The 24,529-nt window shown below is 43.9% G+C and overlaps 1 protein-coding gene across 5 annotated transcripts in view; it reads left to right on the plus strand.

Annotated features, from left to right (window-relative positions):
* Nucleotides 1-24,529, plus strand: part of LOC101726050 (LINE-1 retrotransposable element ORF2 protein) — an 81,690-nt gene that overhangs the window by 10,288 nt on the left and 46,873 nt on the right. The window contains exon 2 of one of the 5 annotated variants that reach the window (XM_087186246.1): nt 91-23,101. The exons of the other annotated variants lie outside the window; for them this stretch is intronic. Within the exon in view, the coding sequence (XP_087042372.1) occupies nt 14,132-15,367 (1,236 nt within the window). The 5' untranslated portion in view covers nt 91-14,131 and the 3' untranslated portion in view covers nt 15,368-23,101. Of the gene's footprint in view, nt 1-90; nt 23,102-24,529 lie in introns of those variants that run through there. 5 annotated transcript variants of the gene reach the window in all.

Genomic DNA, 24,529 nt, shown 5'->3' on the forward strand with positions numbered 1-24,529 from the left:
ATTTGAAACATAAAAATGCAAAAAAATAGTAGAACTGATATCCATGCGCTTACCAAACAGATGTAATATGGTTTTTTTTTTTGGTACCAGGGATTGAACTCAGGTCCTTGTGCTTGTGAGGCAGGTGGCAGAACCACTGAGCTAAATCACCGGCCCTGTATTATGGATTTTTAAGGAATAAAATTTTCAGACATTTACATGGATAATAGCTTAAACTTCATTTCACTTCTTTTCCCCCTATCAACTTCCTGGTGGTACCACTGGCCTAAAGTTGATGTGTATTATGCATACCCATGTTTACAGCAGCACAACTCATAATAGCTAAATCTTGGAAATGGCCCATACGTCCATCAAAAGATGAGTGGATAAAGAAAATGTTGTATTTATGTACATTGGAGTACTACTCTGCCATAAGGAATGGCAAATTTAAGTCATTTGTAGGAAAATGGATGCACCATGAGACCATAATATTAAATAAGTAAATCAGACACACAAGCTTAAGTGTCACATAGCTTCTCTTATGAAAACTCTAATATAAATTAAAAAGTAAAATAAAAGGTAGATGATTAAACATAGGGAGATAGGTTTTTTGTAAATGGGAATGGGATCTAGAGATAGAGGAAGGGGGAAGAGAGGAGAGGGAAAGGGAAAATGAAAAGAGTTAAGGTCTCTTATATACATGTACCAACTCCCCAGAATGAATGTAATCATTATGTATTGCAAATATGTACTAATAAAAACATTACTGCTGATGCATGAAAAAAATTAAGTTGATGTGTATCAAACTTACATATATTTTATATTTTTATTACATATGTATGTATTTATTACATATGTATGTACATATTACAGATGTATTTGCATAAATGGAATTGTACTGTGTTTTGTGACTTACATTTTTATTCACATTAGACTGTCAAGATTTCCCCATGTTCATTAAATCTGACTTATCACATCCCATATCACATATGCAATTATGGATTGCCATTTATTTAACTTCTGTTGTTGCTAATGACAAGAACTTCATTCACTTTTAGAAGGGCAAATCAGATAATTCAGCCCAACTCTCTCACTAATGACAATAATACAAACCACACACACACACACACACACACACACACACACACACAAAGCAAATGATCTCAAGGAGGATGTAGACCCAGGGAAGAAAATATTACAGAGACTATTATGCCCAGGGAGCATTTGATTTAAAAGAAGGCAGTGGAAAAACTTGAGAGGTTTTGTAGTGCTTTGGCCAATCCTCCCAATGCTAGGGAAAACTTTTTGAAGAAGCCCTAATGAAACTTCCTTTGCTGTGATTGGAGACCCTGAAGGACCACAGAAATGAAGCTCACCCACATGCAGACAGGTGGTCGAGGGACTATAGATTACTTTCAGTCACCTCAAGTCCTGAAATTAGATTAGATTTCTGGTGCCCTCATGGGTCCAGAAGCAAATGACAATACTCCCTGGAAGACAATTACAATATCTTAGGCCTCAAATTATGCCTATAAACATTTTGTAAAGCTAAAAATCCAATATATCTATTCTATGTGAGAAGGCAAGATAGCTTGAACACAAACTATACAGACTGTAGAAACAGTGCACTAAATAAACAGCCATGAGGAGGAGTCAGATGTTTGAGTTATCACACATGTGCTTTTAAAGATCTTTGCTTACATACAGTATTCAAAGAAATATAAGCCTAAAATCAAATTTTAAGCAAAAAAAAAGCCCTAGAAACTAAAACAAGAACTAAATGGGCATTCAAGAACTGAAAAATTCAGTATAGTAATTGAATGTAAAATCTAAGTAAAAGGGATGTAACAGCATTTTAGCCAGATTTAGTGAGATCATTAGTAAAATGAAGTCAGAAGACAGTGTCTGGAGTGAAGCATGAAATAAAATAAAAACTTCAGCTGGGGATGGCAGCTCACACCTGTAATCCCCAGCTATTGGAAGGCTGAGGCAAAGAATCTCAAATTCAAGGCCAGTGTAGGCAACTTAGCAAGACCTTGTCTCAAAATAAATCCCCCCCATACCAGGGATCAAACTCAGGACCTTGCACTTGTGAAGCAGGTGCAGTGCCACTGAGCTAAATCCCTAGCCCTTCAAAATAAAATTTTTTAAAAGGGATGGAGATGTAACTCAGTACTCTTTGAATTTGATCTTCAGGAAAGGGGAGGGGGGATTCAAAAGAGAAGGTAAGAGACATAGGAAAGTGAGATAATCAACACTTGTGTAATTGGAGTCCCAGAGGAGAAGGAGACTGAGAGTGTGATAAAATTGCTAAGAGCTTTCAAACTAGGAGAAGACATAAACCACAGATTTGAGTAGAGCTATTAATCTTAAGTGAAATACAAAGAAAACTTAAAATCATCATAGCAAAACTACTACCAAAGATATAGAGAAAAAATTTTAATTGGTTAATAAAAAAAAAACAGTAGATAAAATCCCTGACTTATGATGGTTCAACTTACAACTTTTTGACTTCATGATGGTAAAACTATTCAACACTTTATTACAAATAGGCTGTGTGTTAGATGCTTTTGTCCAGCTATAGGCTAGTGGAAGTATTCTGAGCTAAACTGGTGTTCAGTGGGTGAAGCATACTAAATGTATTTTGACTTACAATGAAGAGGTTCATCGGGGTCTAACCCCACCCAAAGTCAAGGAACATCTCTACCTTCAAAGAAGCAGTAATAAGACTAGTGTGGCTAACTTTTCAATAGAAACATGAAAGGCAGCCACAGTAAAATATTTTCAAAGTGCCAACTAACAGCTCTATACCTCCAAAAATTTTTTTAAAGATGAAAGTGGCATAAAGAAATTGTCAGACCAACAGAAACTGAGAAAATTTGCCACCAACATGTCTTCCCTGAAGGAAATACATGTTGTTCAGGCAGAAAAATGATCCACCAAAAGCAGGAAAGATCAAGGAGCCACAAATAAAATTTTCTTATATAACAATCTACATTGTATGTGGAGATGTAAGTGGCCAAGAACAAGCAAGACAACTTTGAATAGGAAGAATATAGTGGGGTGATCTGCTGTAACAGATATCAAAGCTTATATTAAAGCTACAGAAATTAAAATAGTATAATATTGCTGCAAGTGCAGATCTATAAACCAGTGTAAAAGAATAGAAAGCCTACAAACAGACCATACCATATGGATATTTAATTGTTTTGTTTTTGAGACAGGATCTTTCTATGTAGTCCAGGCTAGCCTTGAATTTTTTTTTCTTTTGTTCCCGGGGATTGAACTTGGGACCTTGCACTTGCAAAGGATAGCCTTGAATTTGTGGCAATCCCAAGTGCTGCAATTACAGGCATGCTCCACTATGCCTGACAAAAAACCCTTCTTAGGCCCCCAGCACTGAGGAGCAGAGCCACCCTCATCACTGAGAAGGAGCCTTTCTGGCCACTATACCACCACCCTCAGTGCCAAGGAGCAGAGCCCCACCCAGCACCAAGGAGGTGAGCCTCATGGGTGCCAGCAACACATGCACATCCATCGAAATGAGAAGACATGTAAACAACTCTCAAAAACAGACTTCCAGATCACCTACAGCAACCCCAAAGTGAAATGAGATGTAAAAATCTGATACTCAACCACCTGGACTCCATGAACTGGCAACAAAAGAGGATCTGGAAAAAATGAAATAAGATATAATTTCTCACATAACAGCAGAGATTGTGCCCATACTGCAAGACATGATTAATAAATCTAGAGAGGACACAGATAAAAAATAGAGGCGCTGAGGAACATGATAAAAATACCAACATAGGAAACAAATGGAATCCATAAAACAGATGCAAACATTTTCAGGAGATTAAACACTCCATTGAAAGTTTACACAGCAGAATGAGCCAATGTGAGGACAGAATTTCAGATATACAAGGTAAGATTGCAATTAGTGACCAGGAAAAGAAAAATTGCTTTAACATAGTAAGGGACCACAAGAAATCAATCCAGCAGCTGCTAGACAATGCAAAGAAGAACAAAGTAAGACTGTTCAGAGTCAATGAAGAAACAGGACAGAGTGCAAATGACATTAAAAAACTATTCAAAGAAATGATGGCAAAAAAACCCTTCTCAACCAGGGGGAAAGTACTTGACATAGAGATAAGTGAGGCATATAGGACTCCAACTAGCCTTGATCAAAAAAAATCTACACATAGGCATATAATAGTTAAGATTCCAGAAACCCAACAGAAGAACAAAATTCTACAAGCAGTGAGAGAAAAGAAACAAATCACATACAAAGGAAAGCCCATCAGAATCACAGAAGACTTCTCAATGCAAACCCTCCAGGCAAGAAGAGCTTGGAGTGACGTATTTCAAGCCCTAAAGGAAACAGCCTCCAACCCAGATTGATGTACCCTACAAAACTATCTTTCAAAATTGATGGAGAAATAAGATACTTTCATGACAAAGAGCACCTTAGGAACTTCATGAATACCAGACCAGCATTCCAGAAAATTTTAGACAGTATCCTAGGAAAAGACAATGAAGATTACAACCACAGGAAGCCCAGCAGAATGAATCCATCTGGCACAACAAGAAATTAAATGCAAAGGGGGAGAATCCAACAAAAAGAAAAAGTCATGACAATGATAAGTCAATACGTATCAGTTATAACCATCAATGTGAATGGTCTCAATTCACCAATCAAAAGAAATATACTGGCAGAATGGGTCAAGAAGCAAGATCCAACAATATGCTGCATACAAGAAACAAACTTAATTCAAAAAGAAACTCATAGACTGAAAGTTAAAGGGTGGAAAACAATACTCCATGTGACAGGAACCTGAAAAAAAGCAGGAGTAGCTATCCTCTTCGAAGATCAAGTGAATTTCAAACCAACACTGATTAAGAGAGACAAAGAAGGGCACTACATCCTTGTAAAGGGAACAATCCAAGAGGAAGAGATGACAGTCATAAATATCTATGCACCAAACACTAGTACACCCAACTATATAAAACAAATACTAACAGAATGAAAAATCAAATAAGCACTAATACAATAGTGGTAGAGAAACTCAATACCCCAATGTCACAAATAGATCAACTAGACAAAAAACAAGCAACAAAATACTAGAACTCAATCAAACTCTTGCACAAATGAACTTCACAGATGTTTACAGAGTGTTCCACCCCACCAAATCAGAATACACATTCTTTTCAGCTGCACACGGGACATTCTCCAAAATAGACCCCATACTCACACATAGAACATGTTTAAGTAAGTGCAAAGGAATTGAAGTTATCCCCTGTATATTATCAGACCATAGTGTGATGAAATTGGAGATCCATAGCAAAACAAACCACAAAATTTCATAAACACATGGAAATTGAACACACTTCTGAATAATGAATGAGTCACAGAGGAAATTTAAAAAGAAATCAAACAATTTCTACAATTAAATGACAATCCCAATACAACATATTGGAATCTATGGGGCACAATGAAAGCAGTCTTATGAGGGAAATTAATAGCAGTGAATACACATATTAGGAAAACAGAAGGAGCCCAATTAAATAACCCGATGCTTAACCTCAAGCTTCTAGAAAAAGAACAGGACAAACCCAAAGCTCATACAAGGGAGGAAATTGTAAAGATCAGAGCAGAAATCAATGCAATGGAGACTAAGAGAACAGTACAAAAAATCAATGAAGCCAAGAGTTGGTTCTTCGAAAGAATCAACACAATTGACAAACCCTTAGCCAACCTTATCAGGAAAAGGAAAGAAAAGGCCCAAAGCCATGCAATTAGGAATGAAAAGGGTGAAATTACAACGGACCCAGCAGAAATCCAGAGGATCATCAATACCTTCTTGGAGAACCTATAAGCCAATAAGTTGGACAACACAGAAGAAATGGACAGATTCCTAGATTTGTATGAATTACCAAAGTTGAATGAAGAAGACCTAAAAATTCTAAACAACCCAGTATTGATCAATGAAATTGAAAATGTAATTAAAAACTTACCAACTAAGAAAAGCCCAGATCCTGATGGCTTCACTGCAGAATTCTACAAGACATTTAGAGAGAAACTACTGCCACTACTGTTTAAACTCTTCAATGAAATGGAAAGGGAAGCAATACTCCCAAATTCATTCCTGGAAGCAAGCATCATCTTGATCCCCAAATCAGAGAAAGACCCAACCGAAAAAGAGAACTATATCTATACTATAGAACTATACCCAACCAATCTCACTAATGAACATAGATGCAAAAATCCTTATTAAGATGCTGGCAAATAGAATGCAGAAGATCATCAAGAAGATCATACATCCTGACCAAGTGGAATTCATCCCAGGGATACAGGGATGGTTCAATATAGGCAAATTAATAAATGTAATGCACTATATCAATAGAGCCAAGGACAAAAACCATATAATCTTCTCAATTGATGCAGAAAAAGCATTTGACAAAATCCAACAGACATTTATGACAAAAACCCTACAAAAAATTGGAATAGATGGTCTCTACCTGAATCTGATAAAACCCATCTATGAAAAACCAACAGCCAATATCGTACTAAATAGTCAAAACCTGAAATCCTTCACACTAAAATCAGGAACAAGACAAGGATGTCCACTGCAACCACTCCTGTTCAATATAGTTTTGGAAACATTAGCCATGCCAGTTAGACAAGAGAAAGAAATAAAAGGAATAAAGATAGGTAATGAAGAAGTCAAATTGTCATTATTTGCAGATGACATGGTACTTTATATAGAAGACCCCAAGAACTCCACCAAACGTCTTCTGGACTTAATAAGCAAATTTAGTAGAGTAGCTGATACAAAATCAACACCCAAAAATCAATAGCTTTCCTCTACAGGAACGACAGATTCATTGAGAGAGAAATAGGGCAAACAATTCCTTTCATAATAGCATCCAAAAAACTGAAATACCTAGGAATCAACCTAACGAAAGAATTCAAAAATCTCTTCTCTGAAAACTATAGCACTCTGAAAAGAGAAATTGAAGATGATATGAGAATATGGAAAGACATCCTTTGCTCCTGGGTAGGAAGAATCAACATAGTGAAAATGGCCATTCTTCCAAAACTGCTATATAGATTCAGTGCAATCCCAATTGAAATTCCAGCAGCATACTTCATGGGCCTTGAGAAAACAATCCAAAAATTCATTTGGAACAAGAAGAGACCTAGAAAAGTAAAAGCAATTCTAGGTAATAGAGACATGGCAGGGGGTATCATAACCCCCAACTTGAAACTATGCTACAAACTAACCGTGATAAAATAGCATGGCACTGGCAAAGAAACAGACCTGAGAGATTAGAAGATGCAGAAACTACTCCAGACACACTTAACCACCTCATCTTCGACAAAAGAGCCAAACACCCTCACTGGAGGGAAGATAGCCTCTTTAATAAATGGTGCTGGAAAAATTGAGTTTCACCTTGCCACTAAACTAAAATCAAAATGGATTAAAGATCTAAATATTAAAACAGAAATGCTGAACTGGCTGGAAGAGAGGTTAGGCAGAACTCTTGAAGACACTGGTGTAGGAAAAGATTTCATGAGCAAAACCTCAGTTGCCTGTGAACTAGCACAAACAATCAACAAGTGGGATCTCTTTTTTTTTTGGTACCGGGGATTAAATTCGGGTCTTTGTGCTTGGGCAGCAGGTGGCAAAACCACTGAGCTTAATCCCCGGCCCTGGGATCTCTTCTTATTAAAAAGCTTCTGCACAGCAAGAGAAACCACCAGCAGTGTGAAGAGACAACCCACAATGTGGGAAAAAATTTTCGCCTGCTGTTCCTCAGACAAAGCTCTACTATCTAGAATCTATAAAGAACTTTAAAAAATCAGACCTCCCAGACCGTGGGTTTGGTTCAGTGGTTCTGCTGCCTGCCTCGCAAGCACAGAGTCCTGTGTTCAATCCCTGGTACCAAAAAAAAAGAAAATCAGACCTCACAAATTTAAAGACCTAATCTAGGCACAGAACACACCTGCTCGGCCCACTGCAAACAGGCAGGTCTGCGGATGCCGTACCAAGGTTGTGAGTCATGCGGAACGTGCTGAGTTGGCCCACTGCAGGCAAGCAGAACTGCAGACGCCCTACCAAGGTCACGCGGAACCCACCGGGTCAGCCCACTGCAGACAGACAGGTCTGCGGATGCCCTACCAAGGTCACGAGTCACACAGAACACACTGGGTCAGCCCACTGCAGACAAGCAGGTCGCAGACGCCCTACCAAGGTCACAAGTCATGGGGAACATGCCAAATCAGCCCACTGCAGACAGGCAGGTCTGCGGACACCCTACCGAGGTCGCAAGTCATGCAGAACACATTGAATTGGCCCACTGCAGACAGGCAGGTCTGTGGACAGCCTACCGAGGTCACGAGTCATGTGGAACACACCCAATCAGCCCGCTGCAGACAGGCATGTCTGCAGACACCCTACCAAGGTCACGCAGAGCATGCCGGGTTGGCCCGCTGGGGACAGGCAGGTGTGCGGACACCCTACCAAGGTCGCGAGTCACACAGAACACACCTAATCCACCCGCTACAGACAGGCAGGTCTGTGGCTGCCCTACTGAGGTCACAAGTCATGCAGAATGTGCCGAATTGGCCCACTGCAGACAGGCAGGTCTGCGGGCACCCTACTGAGGTCATGAGTCACCTGGAACACGCCAAATTGGCCCACTGCAGATGGGCAGGTCTGCAGACACCCTACCAAGGTCGCACGGCACGTACTGGTTCAGCCCGCTGCAGACAGGCAGGTCTGTGGATGCCCTACTGTGTTCACAAGTCACACAGACCATGCCAAATCCGCCCACTACAGACAGGCAGGTCTGTGGATGCCCTACTGTGTTCACGAGTCACGCAGAATGTGCTGAATTGGCCCGCTGCAGACTGGCAGGTCTGCGGACACCCTACCGGGGTCGCAGGTCATGGGGAACAGGCCAGGTTGGCCTGCTGCAGACAGGCAGGTCTGCGGACGCCCTACTGAGGTCGCGAGTCCTGCGGAACACGCCGGGTTGGCCAGCTGCAGACAGGCACGTCTGCAGATGCCCTACTGAGGTCGCGTGGATCATGCCGGTTCAGCCCACTGCAGACAGGCAGGTCTGTGGATGCTCTACTGAGGTCGTGAGTCACACGGACCACACCGAATCCACCCGCTGCAGACAGGCAGGTCTGTGTATGCCCTACCGAGGTTGTGAGTCACGTGGAACATTCTGAATCTGCCCACTGCAGACAGGCAGGTCTGCGGACACCCTACCAAGGTTGCAAATCATGTGGAACAAGCCAGGTTGGCCCACTGCAGACAAGCAGGTCTGCAGATGCCCTACCGAGGTTGCACGGAACACACCGGGTTGGCCTGCTGCAGACAGGCAGGTCTCCGGACGCCCTACCAAGGTTGGGAGTCACACAGAACATGCTGGGTCAGCCCGCTGCAGACAGGCAGGTCTGTGGATGCCCTACTAAGTTCGCAAGTCATCCAGAACATGCCAGGGCTGCCCTCTGCAGATAGGCAGGCCTGTGGGTGTCCTGCTGAGGTCACGAGTCTTGTGGAACATGCCAGGTGGGCCTGCTGCAAACAGGCAGGTCTGCGGACACCCTACTGTGGTCACAAGTCATGCGGAGTAGACCTGGTTGTCTCGCTGCAGACAGGCAGGTCTGCAGACACTCTCCCAAGGTTGCATGGAACACGCTGGGTCGGTCCTCTGCAGACAGGCAGGCCTGCACACGCCCTACCAAGGTCGCGAGTCATGTAGAACATGCTGAATCCTCCTGCTGCAGACTGGCAGGTCTGTGGACTCCCTACTGAGTTCACGAGTCACGTGGAACATGCCAAATCAGCCCACTGCAAACAGGCAGGTCTGCGGATACACTACCAAGGTCGCGAGTCACCTGGAACACGCCGAATTGGAACGCTCCAGACAGGCAGGTCTGTAGACGCCCTACCGAGGTTGCAAGTTGCACGGAACAGGCTGAGTCGGCCCACTGCAGACAGCAGGTCTGCAGACACTCTACTGAGGTCGCGAGTGCCGTGGACCATGCCAGGTTGGCCCACTGCAGACAGGCAGGTCTGCAGAAGCCCTACCGAGTTTGCGCAGAACACACCGGGTCGGCCCACGGCAGACAGGCAGGTCTGCGGAAGCCTCTACCAAGGTCGCGAGTCACACAGAATACACTGGGTCAGCCCGCTGCAGATAAACAGGTCTGCAGATTCCCTACCAAGGTCGTGACTCACGTGGAACATTCTGGGTCAGCCCACTACAAACAGGCAGGTCTGCGGACATCCTACCACAGTTGTGAGTCACGTGGAATATGCCGATCTGCAGAAGCCCTATCGAGGTCCTGAGTCACACAGAATGCACTGGGTTGGCCCACTGCAGACAAGCAGGTCTGCGGATGACCTACCAAGGTTGCGAGTCACATGAAATATGCTGAATCGACCCGCTGCAGACAGGCAGGTCTGCAGACGCCCTACCGAGTTTGTGGGTCCTGCAAAACATGCTGAGTTGGTCCGCTGAAGACAGGCAGGTCTGCGGACACACGACTGAGGTCACGAGTCGAACAGAATATGCCGAATCAGCCCACTGCAGACAGGAAGGTCTATAGATGCCCTACCGAGGTCGTGAGTCATGCTGAATATGCTGTGTTCATCAGCTGCAGACAGGCAGGTTTGCAGACAACCTACTGAGGTCATGAGTCATGTGGAACATGCCGGGTCAGCCCGCTGCAGAAGGCAGGTCTGCTGATGCCCTACTGAGGTTGTGAGTAGCACAGAACATGCTGAATTGGCCCGCTTCAGAGAGGCAGGTCTGCAGATGCCCTATTGAGGTCAGGAGTCCCACAGAACATGCCGGGTTGGCCCGTTCCAGACAGGCAGGTCTTCAGATCCCCTACTGAGGTCACGAGTCACGCCAAACACACTGAATTGGCCCACTGCAGACAGGCATGTCTGTGGAAGCCCTACTGAGGTCGCGCAGAACACACCAGGTCAGCCTGCTGCAGACAGGCAGGTCTGTGGAAGCACTACCAAAGTCATGAGTCACACAGAATGCGCTTGGTGGGCCCGCTGCAGACAAGCAGGTCTGCGGATGCCCTACGGAGTTCGTGAGTCACGTGGCACATGCCGTTTTGGCCCACTGCAAACAGGCAGGTCTGCAGACACCCTACTGAGGTCACAAGTCATGCAGAACAAGCCAGTTTGGCCCCCTGAAGACAGGCAGGTCTGCGGAAGCCCTACCGAGGTCGCAAGTCGCACAGAGCAAGCCAGTTTGGCCCCCTGCAGACAGGCAGGTCTGCAGACGCCCTACCAAGGTCACACAGAACATGCCAGGTTAGCCCGCTGCAGACAGGCAGGTCTGCGGACACTGTACCAAGGTCGCAAGTCACGTGGAACACGCTGCGTTGATCCACTACAGACAGGCAGGTCGGCACTCACCCTACTGAGGTCGAGAGTCATGCGGAACATGCCAAGTCAGCCCACTGCAGATAGGCAGGTCTGCGGATGCCCTACCAAGGTTGTGAGTTGCATGGAACACACCGAATTGGCCCACTGCAGAGACGCAGGTCTGCAGAGGCCCTTCCGAGGTCACGAGTCCTGCAGAACATGCTGAATCGGCCCGCTGCAGAAAGGCAGTTCTGTGGACTGCCTACTGAGGTCACGAGTTGTGCAGAATATGCCGAATCAGTGGGCTGCAAATAGGCAGGTCTTGGACACACTACCGAGGTCATGTGGAACACACCGGATTGGCCTGCTGCAGACAGGCAGGTCTGCGGACACCCTACCAAGGTTGCAAGTCATGGGGAACATGCCAAATCAGCCCGCTGCAGACAGGCAGTTCTGTGGATGCCCTACTGAGGTCACGCAGAACACGCTGGGTCAGCCTGATGCAGACAGGCAGGTCTGTGGATGCCCTACCAAGGTCACAAGTCATGCAGAACACATTGAATCGGCCCGCTGCAGACAGGCAGGTCTGCGGATGCCCTACTGAAGTCGCAAGTCCTGCAGAACATGCTGGGTTGGCCCACTGCAGACAGGCAGGTCTGTGGAGACCCTACTGAGGTCGTGAGTCACATGGAACATGCCAGGTGGGCCTGCTGCAAACAGGCAGGTCTGAGGACACCCTACTGTGGTCACAAGTCATGTGGAGTAGACCTGGTCGGCTTGCTACAGACAGGCAGGTCTGCAGACACTCTACTGAGGTCGCGTGGAATGCACTGGGTCAGTCCACTGCAGACAGGCAGGTCTGCAGACACCCTACCAAGATTGCGAGTCCCGTGGAACACGCTGGGTCTGCCTGCTCCAGACAGGCAGGTCTGTGGATGCCCTACTGATGTCACGAGTCGTGTGGAACATGCCAAATCTGCCTGCTGCAGACAGGCAGGACTGAGGACACCCTACTGAGGTCATGAGTCATGCAGAACATGCTGGGTCGTCCCGCTGTAGACAGGCAGGACTGAAGACACCCTACTGAGGTCACAAGTCACACAGAGCATGCTGGGTGGCCCGCTGCAGACAGGCAGGTCTGCAGACGCCCCACCAAGGTCACCAGTCATGCAGAACAAGCCAGGTTGGCCCACTGCAGACAGGCAGGTCTCCAGATGCCCTACGGGGGTTGCGCGGAACATGCTGGGTCTGCCTGCTGCAGACAGGCAGGTCTGCGGACACCCTACCGAGGTCACGCAGAACACGCCAGGTTGGCCCACTGCAGACAGGCAGGCCTGTGGGTGCCCTACTGAGGTTGTGAGTCACGCAGAAAGTGCTGGGTCAGCCCGCTGCAGACACGCAGGTCTGTGGATGCCCTACCGAGGTCACGAGTCTCATGGAACATGCCAGGTGGGCCTGCTGCAAACAGGCAGGTCTGCGGACACCCTACTGTGGTCACAAGTCATGTGGAGTAGACCTGGTCGGCTCGCTACAGACAGGCAGGTCTGCAGACACCCTACCGTGGTCGTGAGTCCCGTGGAACACTCCAGGTCTGCCCGCTTCAGACAGGCAGGTCTGTGGATGCCCTACTGATGTCGCGAGTCACGTGGAACACGCCGAATCTGCCTGCTGCAGAAAGGCAGAACTGTGGACACCCTACCGAGGTCACGAGTCACGCGGAACATGCCGGGTCATCCGGCTGTAGACAGGCAGGACTGCAGACACCCTACTGAGGTCATGAGTCACACAGAACATGCTGGGTGGCCCGCTGCAGACAGGTAGGTCTGCGGACACCCTACTGAGGTCACAAGTCACGCAGAATATGCCAAGTCGACCCACTGCTGACAGGCAGGACTGTGGACACCCTACTGAGGTCATGAGTCACTCAGAACATGCCAGGTGGCCTGCTGCAAAGAGGCAGGTCTGCGGCCACTCTATCGAAGTTGCGAGTCACACAGAACATTCTGGGTCAGCCCGCTGCAGACAGGCAGGTCTGCAGACGCCCTACCAAGGTCGCCAGTCATGCAGAGCAAGCCAGGTTGGCCCACTGCAGACAGGCAGGTCTGCGGACACCCTACCGAGATCGCAAGTCCCACTGAACATGCTGGGTTAGCCCGCTGCAGACAGATAGGTCCCCAGAAGCCCTACTGAGGTTATGTGGAATATGCTGGGTTGGCCTGCTGCAGACAGGCAGGTCTGCAGAAGCCCTACCGAGGTTGTGAGTCATGCAGAAAGCACTAGGTCAGCCCGCTGCAGACAAGCAGGTCTGCAGATGACCTACCGAGGGTGCGAGTCATGTGGAACATGCTTGGTCTGCCCGCTGCAGACAGGCAGGTCTCCGGATGCTCTACCAAGGTCGGAAGTCACATGGAACATGCTGAATTGGCCCGCTGAAGACAGGCAGGTCTGCAGACACCCTACCAAGGTCGCAAGTCCCACTGAACATGCTGTGTCAGCCTACTGCAGACAGGCAGGTCTGCGGAAGCCCTACTGAGGTCACGTGGAATATGCTGGGTCGGCCCGCTGCAGACAGGCAGGTCTGCAGATGACCTACCAAGGGTGCGAGTCACGTGGAATATGCCAGGTCAGCCCGCTGCAAACAGGCAGGTCTGCAGACACCCTACCAAGGTTGGGAGTCCTGTGGAACATGCCAGGTTGGCCCATTCCAGACAGGCAGGTCTGTGGATGCCCTACTGAGGTCGCGAGTCATGCTGAACACACCAAATCAGCCTCCTGCAGACAGGCATGTCTGCAGAAGCCCTACCGAGGTCGCACAGAACACACCGGCTCTGCCCGCTGCAGACAGGCAGGTCTGTGGAAGCACTACCGAGGTCACAAGTCATGCGGAATGCACTTGGTGGGCCCACTGCAGACAAGCAGGTCTGCGGATGCCCTATGGAGGTCACGAGTCACGTGGAACATGCCGGGTCGGCCCACTGCAAACAGGCAGGTCTGCAGACACCCTACCAAGGTCACGAGTCATGCAGAACAAGCCAGTTTGGCCCAGTGCAGACAGGCAGGTCTGTGGACGCCATACCGAGGTCACGCAGAACACACTGGGTTGGCCCACTGCAGACAGGCACATCTGCAGATGCCCTACTGAGGTTGCGAGTCTCACGGAACATGCCGAATTGGCCCACTGCAGACAAGCAGGTCTGCAGATGCCCTACCGAGGTTGCGAGTCCCGCGGAACATGCCGGGTTGGCCCGCTGCAGACAAGCAGGTCTGCAGACACCCTACCAAGGTTGCAGATTGTGCAGAACATGCCAGGTCGGCCTGCTGCAGACAGGCACATCTTCGGACAAACTAGCGAGGTCGCGATTTACATGGAACACGTCGGGTCGGCCCACTGCAGACAGCCAGGTCTGCCGACGCCCTACCGAGGTTGTGAGTCCTGCAGAACATGCCGAATCAGCCTGCTGCAGACAGGCAGGTCTATAGACGCCCTGCCAAGTTCACAAGTCATGCAGAACATGCCGAATCAGCCTGCTGCAGGCAGGCAGGTCTGCAGTCACCCTACCATGGTCGTGAGTCATGCAGAATGTTCCAAATCGGCCCGCTGCAGACAGGCAGGTCTGCGGACTCACTACCAAGGTCACGCAGAACATGTCGGGTTGGCCGGCTGCAGACAACCAGGTGTGCGGACACCCTACCGAGGTTGCAAGTCCCATGGAACACACCCGGTCTGCCTACTCCAGACAGGCAGGTCTGCAGATGCCCTACCAAGGTCACGAGTCCTGCAGAACATACCTAATCAGCCTGCTGCAGACAGGCAGGTCTGCGGACGCCCTACTGAGTTCACAAGTCATGCAGAACATGCCGAATCGGCCTGCTGGAGACAGGCAGGTCTACGGACACTCTACCGAGGTCAGGAGTCACACGGAACACGCCGAATCCACCCACTGCAGACAGGCAGGTCTGTGGATGCCCTACCGAGGTCATGAGTCACGCAGAACGCACTGTGGAGAAAGAGGAACCCTGCTCCACTGCTGGTGGGCGTGTACACTGGTGCAACCACTGTGGAAATCAGTATGAGATACCTCAAAGAACTAGGATTATAAATCCCATTTGACCCAGCTATTCCCCTGCTCGGTACCTTCCCCAAAGAATTAAAAGAATCAAACCACAGTGATATATGTGTACCCATGTTCCTAGCGGCACAGTTTGTAATAGCTAAAGCTTGGAAGCAGCCCAATTGCCTATCAACTGGAGACTTTATAAAGAAAATGTGGTTTGTTTATAAAATGGAGTACTACTCAGCCATGAAAATTCAAAATTAGAGACATTTATAGCTAAATGGATGCACATTGAGGCAATACTCTTAAGTGAAATAAATAGGACACACATGTGTAAATACAGAATTGTTTCTCTAGTGTGAGAAATTGAAAGTGTAAATAAGGACTAAAAGATATAATAGATAATGTGAAATAGGAAGAAAAGGGGCAAAGGGGAAGGAGAAGTGGGAGGGGTATGGGAAAGGAAAGAAGAGAGTGGAATTAAAATGAGAAAATGAAAAAATGGAAAGAAAGTCTTTGTAAATAGGGAGGGATGGAGGTGTTGAAGGGAGGGCAGGGGAAGGGGGAAAAATAAGAACCAAGAGAGATTATGTAAAGGTGCAAATTTCCAATGATGAATGTCATTATATTGTATACCTAAAATGTACCAATAAAATTAATTTTTTAAAAATAAAATAAAATAAAAAGTCTTCTTAAACAGAGTGCAGAAAGCACTCATCATAAAACAAAAGATTGATATGTTGGATTCCAATAATTAACAGCTTCTGTTCATCAAGAATAACTATTCAGAGAAAAGACAAGCCACAGAATGGAAAAGACTCATGTGGCATATATAGTCAAAAGGGTTTTTCACTGCCTGCAACCTGAGTTTGATCCCTGGTACCAAAAAAAAGGGTTTATATGAAAGATATACACATACTTGTAACCCCCATACATCATTAAGAAATAGGGTTAAATAGGATTTATGGGAAGGCAGTGGAGCAGTAAGCAGCTACAAATCAGCCTCTACAAGATTTGGAATCCAGACACCAGCCTCTCCAAGATTTGGAACCTGGATACTGGAAAATAACAACTTGGGAAAGAAAAGAAGGAGGAAAGGGGATCCATGGGACCCAGGAAGGAGCTGAAGGGGAAAATGGAGCCTACATAGAGATTGAAGAGTCAGACCTTAATGCAGGAAAAGGAAGGAGCAATCTGCACTTTCTCCCTGGCTCCTGGCTCAAGACTTGAGAAAAGAAGATCAAATTTACAGAGACACAGTGAAAACAGGCAACTCCAGAGGCCTTCAGGGAGAAATGCACCAGTGGAATGAAGCAGTGGATGCTGTATGTTACAAGAGCTGGTGAGTGATTCCAGCCTAAGCTCCTGTCATATCCCCTGGAGAGAGTGCCTAGTCAGACACCATTTTAGGGAGGGGCCAACTGAACCTGGGACTCAGGTTGGCTTCATCTCAGGGCTCCCAGTGTTAAACTCCCACAGTGAGTGGGTGAGGGACAACCACAGGAGACATCCATGGTCAGGGAGCAGTGGTCAGGCTGGCAAGAGACTCTCAGAGCATTATGAACTAAATGACTCAGGCCCCACCCCCGCATGTATTTTAAAGTCCCAGACGTGGTGCCACCCTAATCCTACTGCTGCCTTGGTGGGATTATCCAGCATGGATCTGGGCTCTGACTGCCTACCAACAAGAGCAGAGTCATGCCTCAAATTGGACACTGCCACAGAACAGTAAACCATAAAAGATAATCACAGGCTTGAAAGCACAGATACTTTTTTTTTTTTGGTGCCAGGGATCAAACTCAGGACCTCGTGCTTGTGAGGCAGGCGAGGTGCCACTGAGCTAAATCTCCAGCCCAAATTTTTCTTTTTGTTCATTCTTTGCTTTTGGTTTATTGTTGTTGTTGTTCATTTTTTTATTCCTTGTTTTTGTTTTTGTCTTCTTTTTAAATGTGAACATTGTAGTTTTTTTGGTTTTGTTTTGTTCTTGTTTTTGTTTCTGTTTTCTCCTTCTTTCTTTCCCTCTTGTCTTCCTTACTAGTTTCCTGAGCTTTGAGCAATCTTTTGTCCTTCAGCCTTACTTCTAATCTCTTTTTCTTCTTTCATTTCTCTATTTTTTCCTCCTCTCCCTTTTAAAATTTCTCCCCTTAGGGTAAAATCACTCTATAGGTGGATGCTTACTGTATATAATTTTCTGATTTGTCTTATATTCTGTTATATAACTATAAATCTTATAGCTAGGGTTAAAGGTAGCAAATTATTAGTTATCATAGTTTGTCATTTTCCAGTCTGTGTTTGATGCTATTTTTATTACTGATTTATCACTTTAATCAAGGTAACATAGTTGTTGTGCTCAATTGATCTTTCTTTTATCCCAACACCTAGATTGTCTGGGGGTTATAACACTACAGCCCAGTACCAAAAAACTGGGTACTAGGCCAAACAGACTGCAACTTTTCATCCCTAGTAAGCAGAAGAGGCAGGACCCTGGGATGGACTCAAAGGCCAAAAGCCAGCTATGCCTAAAAGATATCTCTGAAAAGTAGTCATTTCTTTAAGAGGTATGGATACTAGTACTAAAGCTATCTACCATAAACAATTTATAAGCCTCAACATGGAAAAAAAAAGAAAATGAGAAAACACAGAAGAAAGATTTAATGCAACACCCTCAACTTACACAATGCAAATCCAAGGGGCAGTGAGGTGGAAGAAATCAAAAGCCACCCAGCTGAATTTCTTGAAGCATAGGTAGTAACAGAGGTAGCAAAATGGATGAGTGAGTCTCTTGATGAAACCAAAATACAAATAATTACAAAGATAATTAAAGAGATGATGACTGTAATGAAGGAAATGGTTAGTGAATCTAGAATAGATACAGATTTCAAAAAAAAAAATAGAGGAGCTTAGGAAAGGCATAGAAACCATGAATACCCAACATAGAATCAGATTCCACAAAACAGATACCCAGGAGATTAAAAATTCTATTGAAAGTATATGCAGCAGAATCCATGTGAAGATAGAATATTAAATCTAGAACACAGGGTTGCAGTTGGTGATCATCAAATAAAAGACTTCTTAAAAATAGCAAAGGACCTCAAAAAATCAATCTGACAGCTGCTAGACAATGCAAAGAAGAATAGTTTAAGATTAATTGGAATAATGAAAAATCAGAAAATAGCACAAAGGACATGAAAATCTTGTTCACAGAAGTAATAGCAGAAAACTTTCCAACCATGGAAAAAGAATTTAACATATAGATAAGTGAGGCATATAGAACTCCAAATAGCCACAATCAGAAAAATCTACACCAGGCATATAATACTCAAGATTCCAGAAATCCCACAGACAAACAGAATATTAAAAGCTATTAAAGAAAAGAAACAAATCAGGGTCTGGGGATTTAGCTCAGTGGTTTCGCCACCTGCTGCACAAGCACAAGGACCCGAGTTCGATCCCCAGTACCAAAAAAAAAAAAAATACGAATCTTTGCACACATTACTCCCCCAAATCAAAAGTTCCATTTGACCCAGCTATTTCCCTTCTAGGTATCTTCCTGAAAGACTTAAAAGCATCATGACACAGTGATATATCCATACCCATGTTTATAACACCACAATTTATAATATCTAAATCTTGGAAACAGCCCAGATGCCCATCAACAGATGAATGGATAAAGAAAATGTGGTTCTTATATACAATCAAGTTCTATTCTGCCATAAATAAGGATAAACTTGAGACATCTTTAGGTAAAAGGATGCACCTTGAGACCATAATTTTATGAGAAATAAATTAGACACAAAAGTTCAACTATCACATTGTTTCTCCTGTGTGAGAAACTCAAAGGGCTGCCAGGTGTGGTGGCACATGCCTGCAATCCCAGCACTCAGGAGCCTGAGGCAGGAGGATGGCTGTGAGTTTGAGATCATCATGGGCTACATAGTGAGTTCCTGACCAGCTTGGACCACATAGCAAGACTCTCAAAAAATAAAATAAAATAAAATAAAATAACTCAAAGGGTAACTAAGGAACAAAATGGAGGTTAGATATTGGGAAGTAAGAAGAACATGTTCATGTAGGAAGGAAATCAAGAGAGGGGAGTGGAGAAAGTGAAAAGAAAAAAAAGAGAATGGGAGGAAAAATGGAAACAAAGTTTTTGTAAATGAGGAGGGGAAGAAGGATTGAAGGGAGGGGAGGGGAATGGGAAGAAAAGAATAATTAAGATATATTACATACAGGTACAAATTCCCAATGATGAATGTGACCATTATGTGTGGCAAATATGTACTAATAAAAAAAGAAAAAGATGGGCTGGGGATTTAGCTCAGTGGTTTCAGTGCCTGCCTTGCAAGCGCAAGGTCCTGAGTTCGATCCCTGGTACCAAAAAAAAAAAAGAAAGAAAGAAAAAAAAGAAAAAGAAATTGACAAATAACCTAATAAAAGCATGGTCAAGAAACTTGAATGGGAACTTTACAAAAGAAGATACTTAGCGAGGCATGGAGATATACACCTATAATCCCAGCACTCTGGGAGGATGAGGCAGGAGGAATGCAAATTTAAGTCCAGTCTGGGCAACTCAGTAACTTACCAAGACACTGTCCCCCCCCAAAAAAGAGCTGGGGATGTAGCTAAGTGTGAAGGCCTCAGGTTCAATTCCAAGTGCCAAGAAGAAAAAAGAGAAAAAGGAAAAGGAAAAAGAAGTAATCACAGAGCTAATGATTATGTTAGAATTGAGGGAAATGCAAATAAAAAAACATGAAGAGATGCCACTATGCAACTATGGGAATAGTAATAATAAAAATCAAAGCACATTATCAGGTGTTAGTGACAATTTGGAGCAACTGAAATTTTCACACACTCGTGGGAGTGTAAATGGTATAATCACTTTGAAAGACTATATTCCAATGTCTACTGATTCTAAAAGCTATCAATTCCAGCAATTCCACTCTGCAATGTAAATGTATGTACATGGGCACCAGGAAACATGTACAAAAATGTTCATGGAAGCCAAGAACTGGAACCAACCCAAATTTCCATCAACAGGAGAATGGATAAATTAATTATGGTATGTTCATGTAGAACATTACATAGCAATGAAAATCAACTAATGACAACTATACCAACTATACCAAAATAAAAAATGGCTGTCACAAAATAACATACAAATGAAAAGAGACACAAAGAATGCACACTGCATGCTTGCATTTATATAGTACAAAAGTTATGTAAATGTGTAATATTTGGTTATCATAAGATTACTTTTAGGAAGGAGGGAGAGAATAGGAACCAGGCAAGAACATTAGTGGCCATTTTTTTCTAGTTTCTTCCTTTCTAAAAAAGAAAATCTCAAGTTGAGAGTATAGCTCAGTGGAAGAACCTAGGAAAAATCTCATTTCTTTGAATGTGTTAAAGTTATTTTATATTGTGTCTAATAATTTTAATAATCTGAATTATTTTGGGGTCTAATACTATCGCTTGCTTCAATTGGCTCTTACTTAGGGTGATATTTTTGTGTTCGGGGGATTTCTTTTTTATTCTAAAAACTCATTCCTGGAAAAATAATTGCAGTTCCCTAAGCTCTGATTTGCAGGTAGCTTTCTCCAGAGAGAGGATTTGCTGTTTTTTCAGCCCTGCACACTTGGGTGCTACCATCCCAGGTTACACTAAATTAAATTCTTTATCTGTAATTTCTCTGAACAATCCAGGTGGTATAAATGCAGGTGCAAAGCTGTCTGTGAGTGCTCAGGCAATGTATCACCCCCATATTTACCAATTTGACATTGGTATTTTCCCAGAATCCTTTGGGGGGAGAGGCAAGTTAAATTTATTTCTACTTCATCCTTGCTCTTGGGATATTGTCCCATGGCTCACTTTGCATTTGGTGCAAACACCTTCATGCGATGTTTTCTACCATACTCCTCACAGTTAGTGGTTGTGGGCTTTATTTCCTATTCCCTGGACTTCATGGTCCAGGAAAATCAATGTTTCACATCCCTGCTTTAGTAAAGCTCTCTCACTAAAACCAGCTTCAGCGTTCATGTAAGGTGCTGGCTTCCCACCTTCTCTCACTCACTGACCTTTAGGAGCTTCTCACTAAGCTGCCAGCCACTAACACTTTTTTTTTTTTTTGGTACCCAGGATCAAACGCAGGACCTTGCGCTTTTGAGGCAGGTGGCGGAACCACTGAGTTAAATCCCCGGCGCTAACACATTTTTTAAAGTATTATTTTTTAAATTCTTAGAAAAAACAGAGGAAAAGCTTCATGACATAAGACTTGGTAATGAGTTTTTGGATATGATACCAAAAGCACAGGCAACAAAAAATAAATAAATAAATCGGGGAACTCTAAATGTAAAACTTCTGTACATCAGAGGACACAACTAGCAGAGTGAAAAGGCAACCCACGGAATTGTAGAAAATAACTAAAAATCTTGCGATAAGGGGTTAATATCCAGAATATATAAAGAGTTTTGGCATCTCAGCAACAATGGAAACAACACTGGAAGTTTGTTGGTTTATTGGTACACAAGTTTATTGGTACACAACCCAGCACTCAGGAGGCTGAAGCAGGAGGATTGCTGTGAGTTCAAGGCCAGCATAGGCTATAGTGAGTTCAATCAAGCCCATCCTGAACTACATAGAAAGACACTGTCTCAAAAAACAGGGCTGGAGATTTAGCTCAGAGGTGCCGCCACCTGCACAAGGTCCTGAGTTCAATCCCCAGTACCAAAAAAAAAAAAAAAAAACTTGAACAGATATTCTTCAAAGAAGATATCCATAGTCAACAGAACATGAAAAGATGTTCAACAATACTAATCACTAAGGAAATGGATAGAATAAGTATAATGAAGCCAACACAGTGGTGCATGTGCAAGTTCAAGGCCACCCTGGGTAGCTTAGCAAAAGCTTGTCTCAAAATGAAAAATAAAAAGGACTGGGGGTGCAGCTCAGTAGCAGGGCACCCCTAGGTTTGAACCTCAATACTGCAAAAACAAACAAACCAAAAACTCACAATGGCCGGAGATTTAGCTCAGTGGTTCCGCTGCCTGCCTCACAAGCACAAGGTACCAAGTTCGATCCCCGATACAAAAAAAAACCAAAAAACCAACTCACAATGGCATTCCACCTTACACCCACTAGTAGGACTAGTAACAAGAAAGCAGAAAATAACAAGTGTTGGTGAGGATGTGGAAAAATTGGAGGTCTTGTATACTGTTGGGGCCAATATAAAATACTACAGTTGCTATGGAAAACACCATAGAGATTCCTCAAAAAATTAAAAGTAGGGCCGGGGATTTAGCTCAGTGGTTCTGCCATCTGCCGCGCAAGTGCAAGGACCCAAGTTCGATCCTCAGTACAAAAAAAAAAAATTTTTTTCCCCCATTAACTTTATTGGTACATTTTAGGTATAAAATACAGTTACATTCATCATTGGGATCTTGTACCATTACATGAGTCTCTTGGTTCTTTTTTTTTTCCCCCTTCCCTTGCCCTCCCTTCACCCCCTCCACCCTTCCCTATTTGCAAAGACTTTGTTTCCATTTTTTGCCTTTTCTCATATTTTTTCTTTTCCCTTTCCCCTATCCCTCCCACTTCCCCTACTCCTTTAGACCTTTTCTTCCTGTTACACAATATCAGTTATACATTTTTTAAATTACAATATTAAGATCTAGGAGACATTACCACAGATTTTACAGAATTTAAAAGGCTATAGAAAGCATATTACAAAATCTTTTTTGAAATAAATTTGACAACTTCTAAGAAGTACCTTGGAAGACAAATTGAAGAAACTAACTCTGGAGGAAATATGAAATTTGAATAGCACCTATTAAAAAAAGTATATTCCTAGCTTGAAAACCTACCTATATGACAACAACAGGCTCATATACATTTTAACTGATAAATTATATCAAACATTTAAAGCAGAAAAAAGAAGGAACACTTCTCCCCTCATTTTAGGAAATCAACATTGTGCTAATCCTAAAACTGGATAAAGATAATAGAAGAAAAAAGTATGAACATAGATAGAAATTTGTTTAACAAAACAAGCTATTAGAAGTCAGATCTGGCAGGATGTAGAAAGTGGTTTTGTTATAGGGATGGTAGTGTTGGTTCAGCATTGGAAGATCCACCCCCAAAAGTCATCATTTTAACAGAGGAAAGGAAAAAGGCATATGATCCTGTCACTAGTTGGAGAAAAAGGATTGGACCAAATTCTACAGCTGTTCATGGTAAAAGCTATCAGGAGACTAGAAGTAGAACAGAACCTTCTCAACAGATTAAAGACATGTACTCCATACTTCCAGCAAAAACGGCTTATATGAATGGAGAAGATACAATGCTTTCTCCTTAAGGTGGGGAACAAGGGCAGATATGCTTACTCTTTATCTGTCCATTAAACTTTGAAACCTAGGCCCCACCAAAATAGTCTGGCAATAAAATGACACAATTAGGATAGGATTGGCGAGGTAGAAGCAAAATCTTTATGTGTAGATGAAATGATCATCTACAGAGAAAATACTAAGAAATCTCTAGGAGCCCCTAGAACTTGTACTTGAATATAGCAGGATTAGAAAACACAAGGTATATATAAAAATTCAGGTCTGTGTATACTTGCTATAAATGAAGAATTGGATATTGAAATTTAAAAGTTATGTAGGAGTACAAAGGACCTAGAAAAGTTAAAACAAAAACAAAAACAGTGTTGGAAGATGTTTAGTACCTAATTTTAAGACTTCTTCTAAAGCTATAGTAATCAAGGCAGTGTTGGTGTAAGGAAAGACATATAGATCATTGGAATAAAACAGAGAAACTAGAAATAGAACCACACATATATGGTCCACTGAGTTTTGAAAGATTATTTAACATTAGCATTTTATAGAATATAAACTAAATTCAAGAGCTGAGGAAGAGAGAATGTTTTCAGCAAATGGCACTAGAACACCTGGTATCCATACATAAAAAATTAACCTCAACCCTTTTTTTCCATACATGAAAATAACTTGAAGGGATCTATGAACCTAAATAAGAAAGCCTAAAAGTATAAAACTTTAAGAAGAAATTATAAGGGAAAATGTTTATGAATTCAGGGTAGGC

Source organism: Heterocephalus glaber, unplaced genomic scaffold (assembly GCF_053883595.1).
Source record: "Heterocephalus glaber isolate CG9 unplaced genomic scaffold, H.glaber_assembly_v1.0 deba00001504, whole genome shotgun sequence".
In the NCBI taxonomy this organism is placed as follows: domain Eukaryota; kingdom Metazoa; phylum Chordata; class Mammalia; order Rodentia; family Bathyergidae; genus Heterocephalus; species Heterocephalus glaber.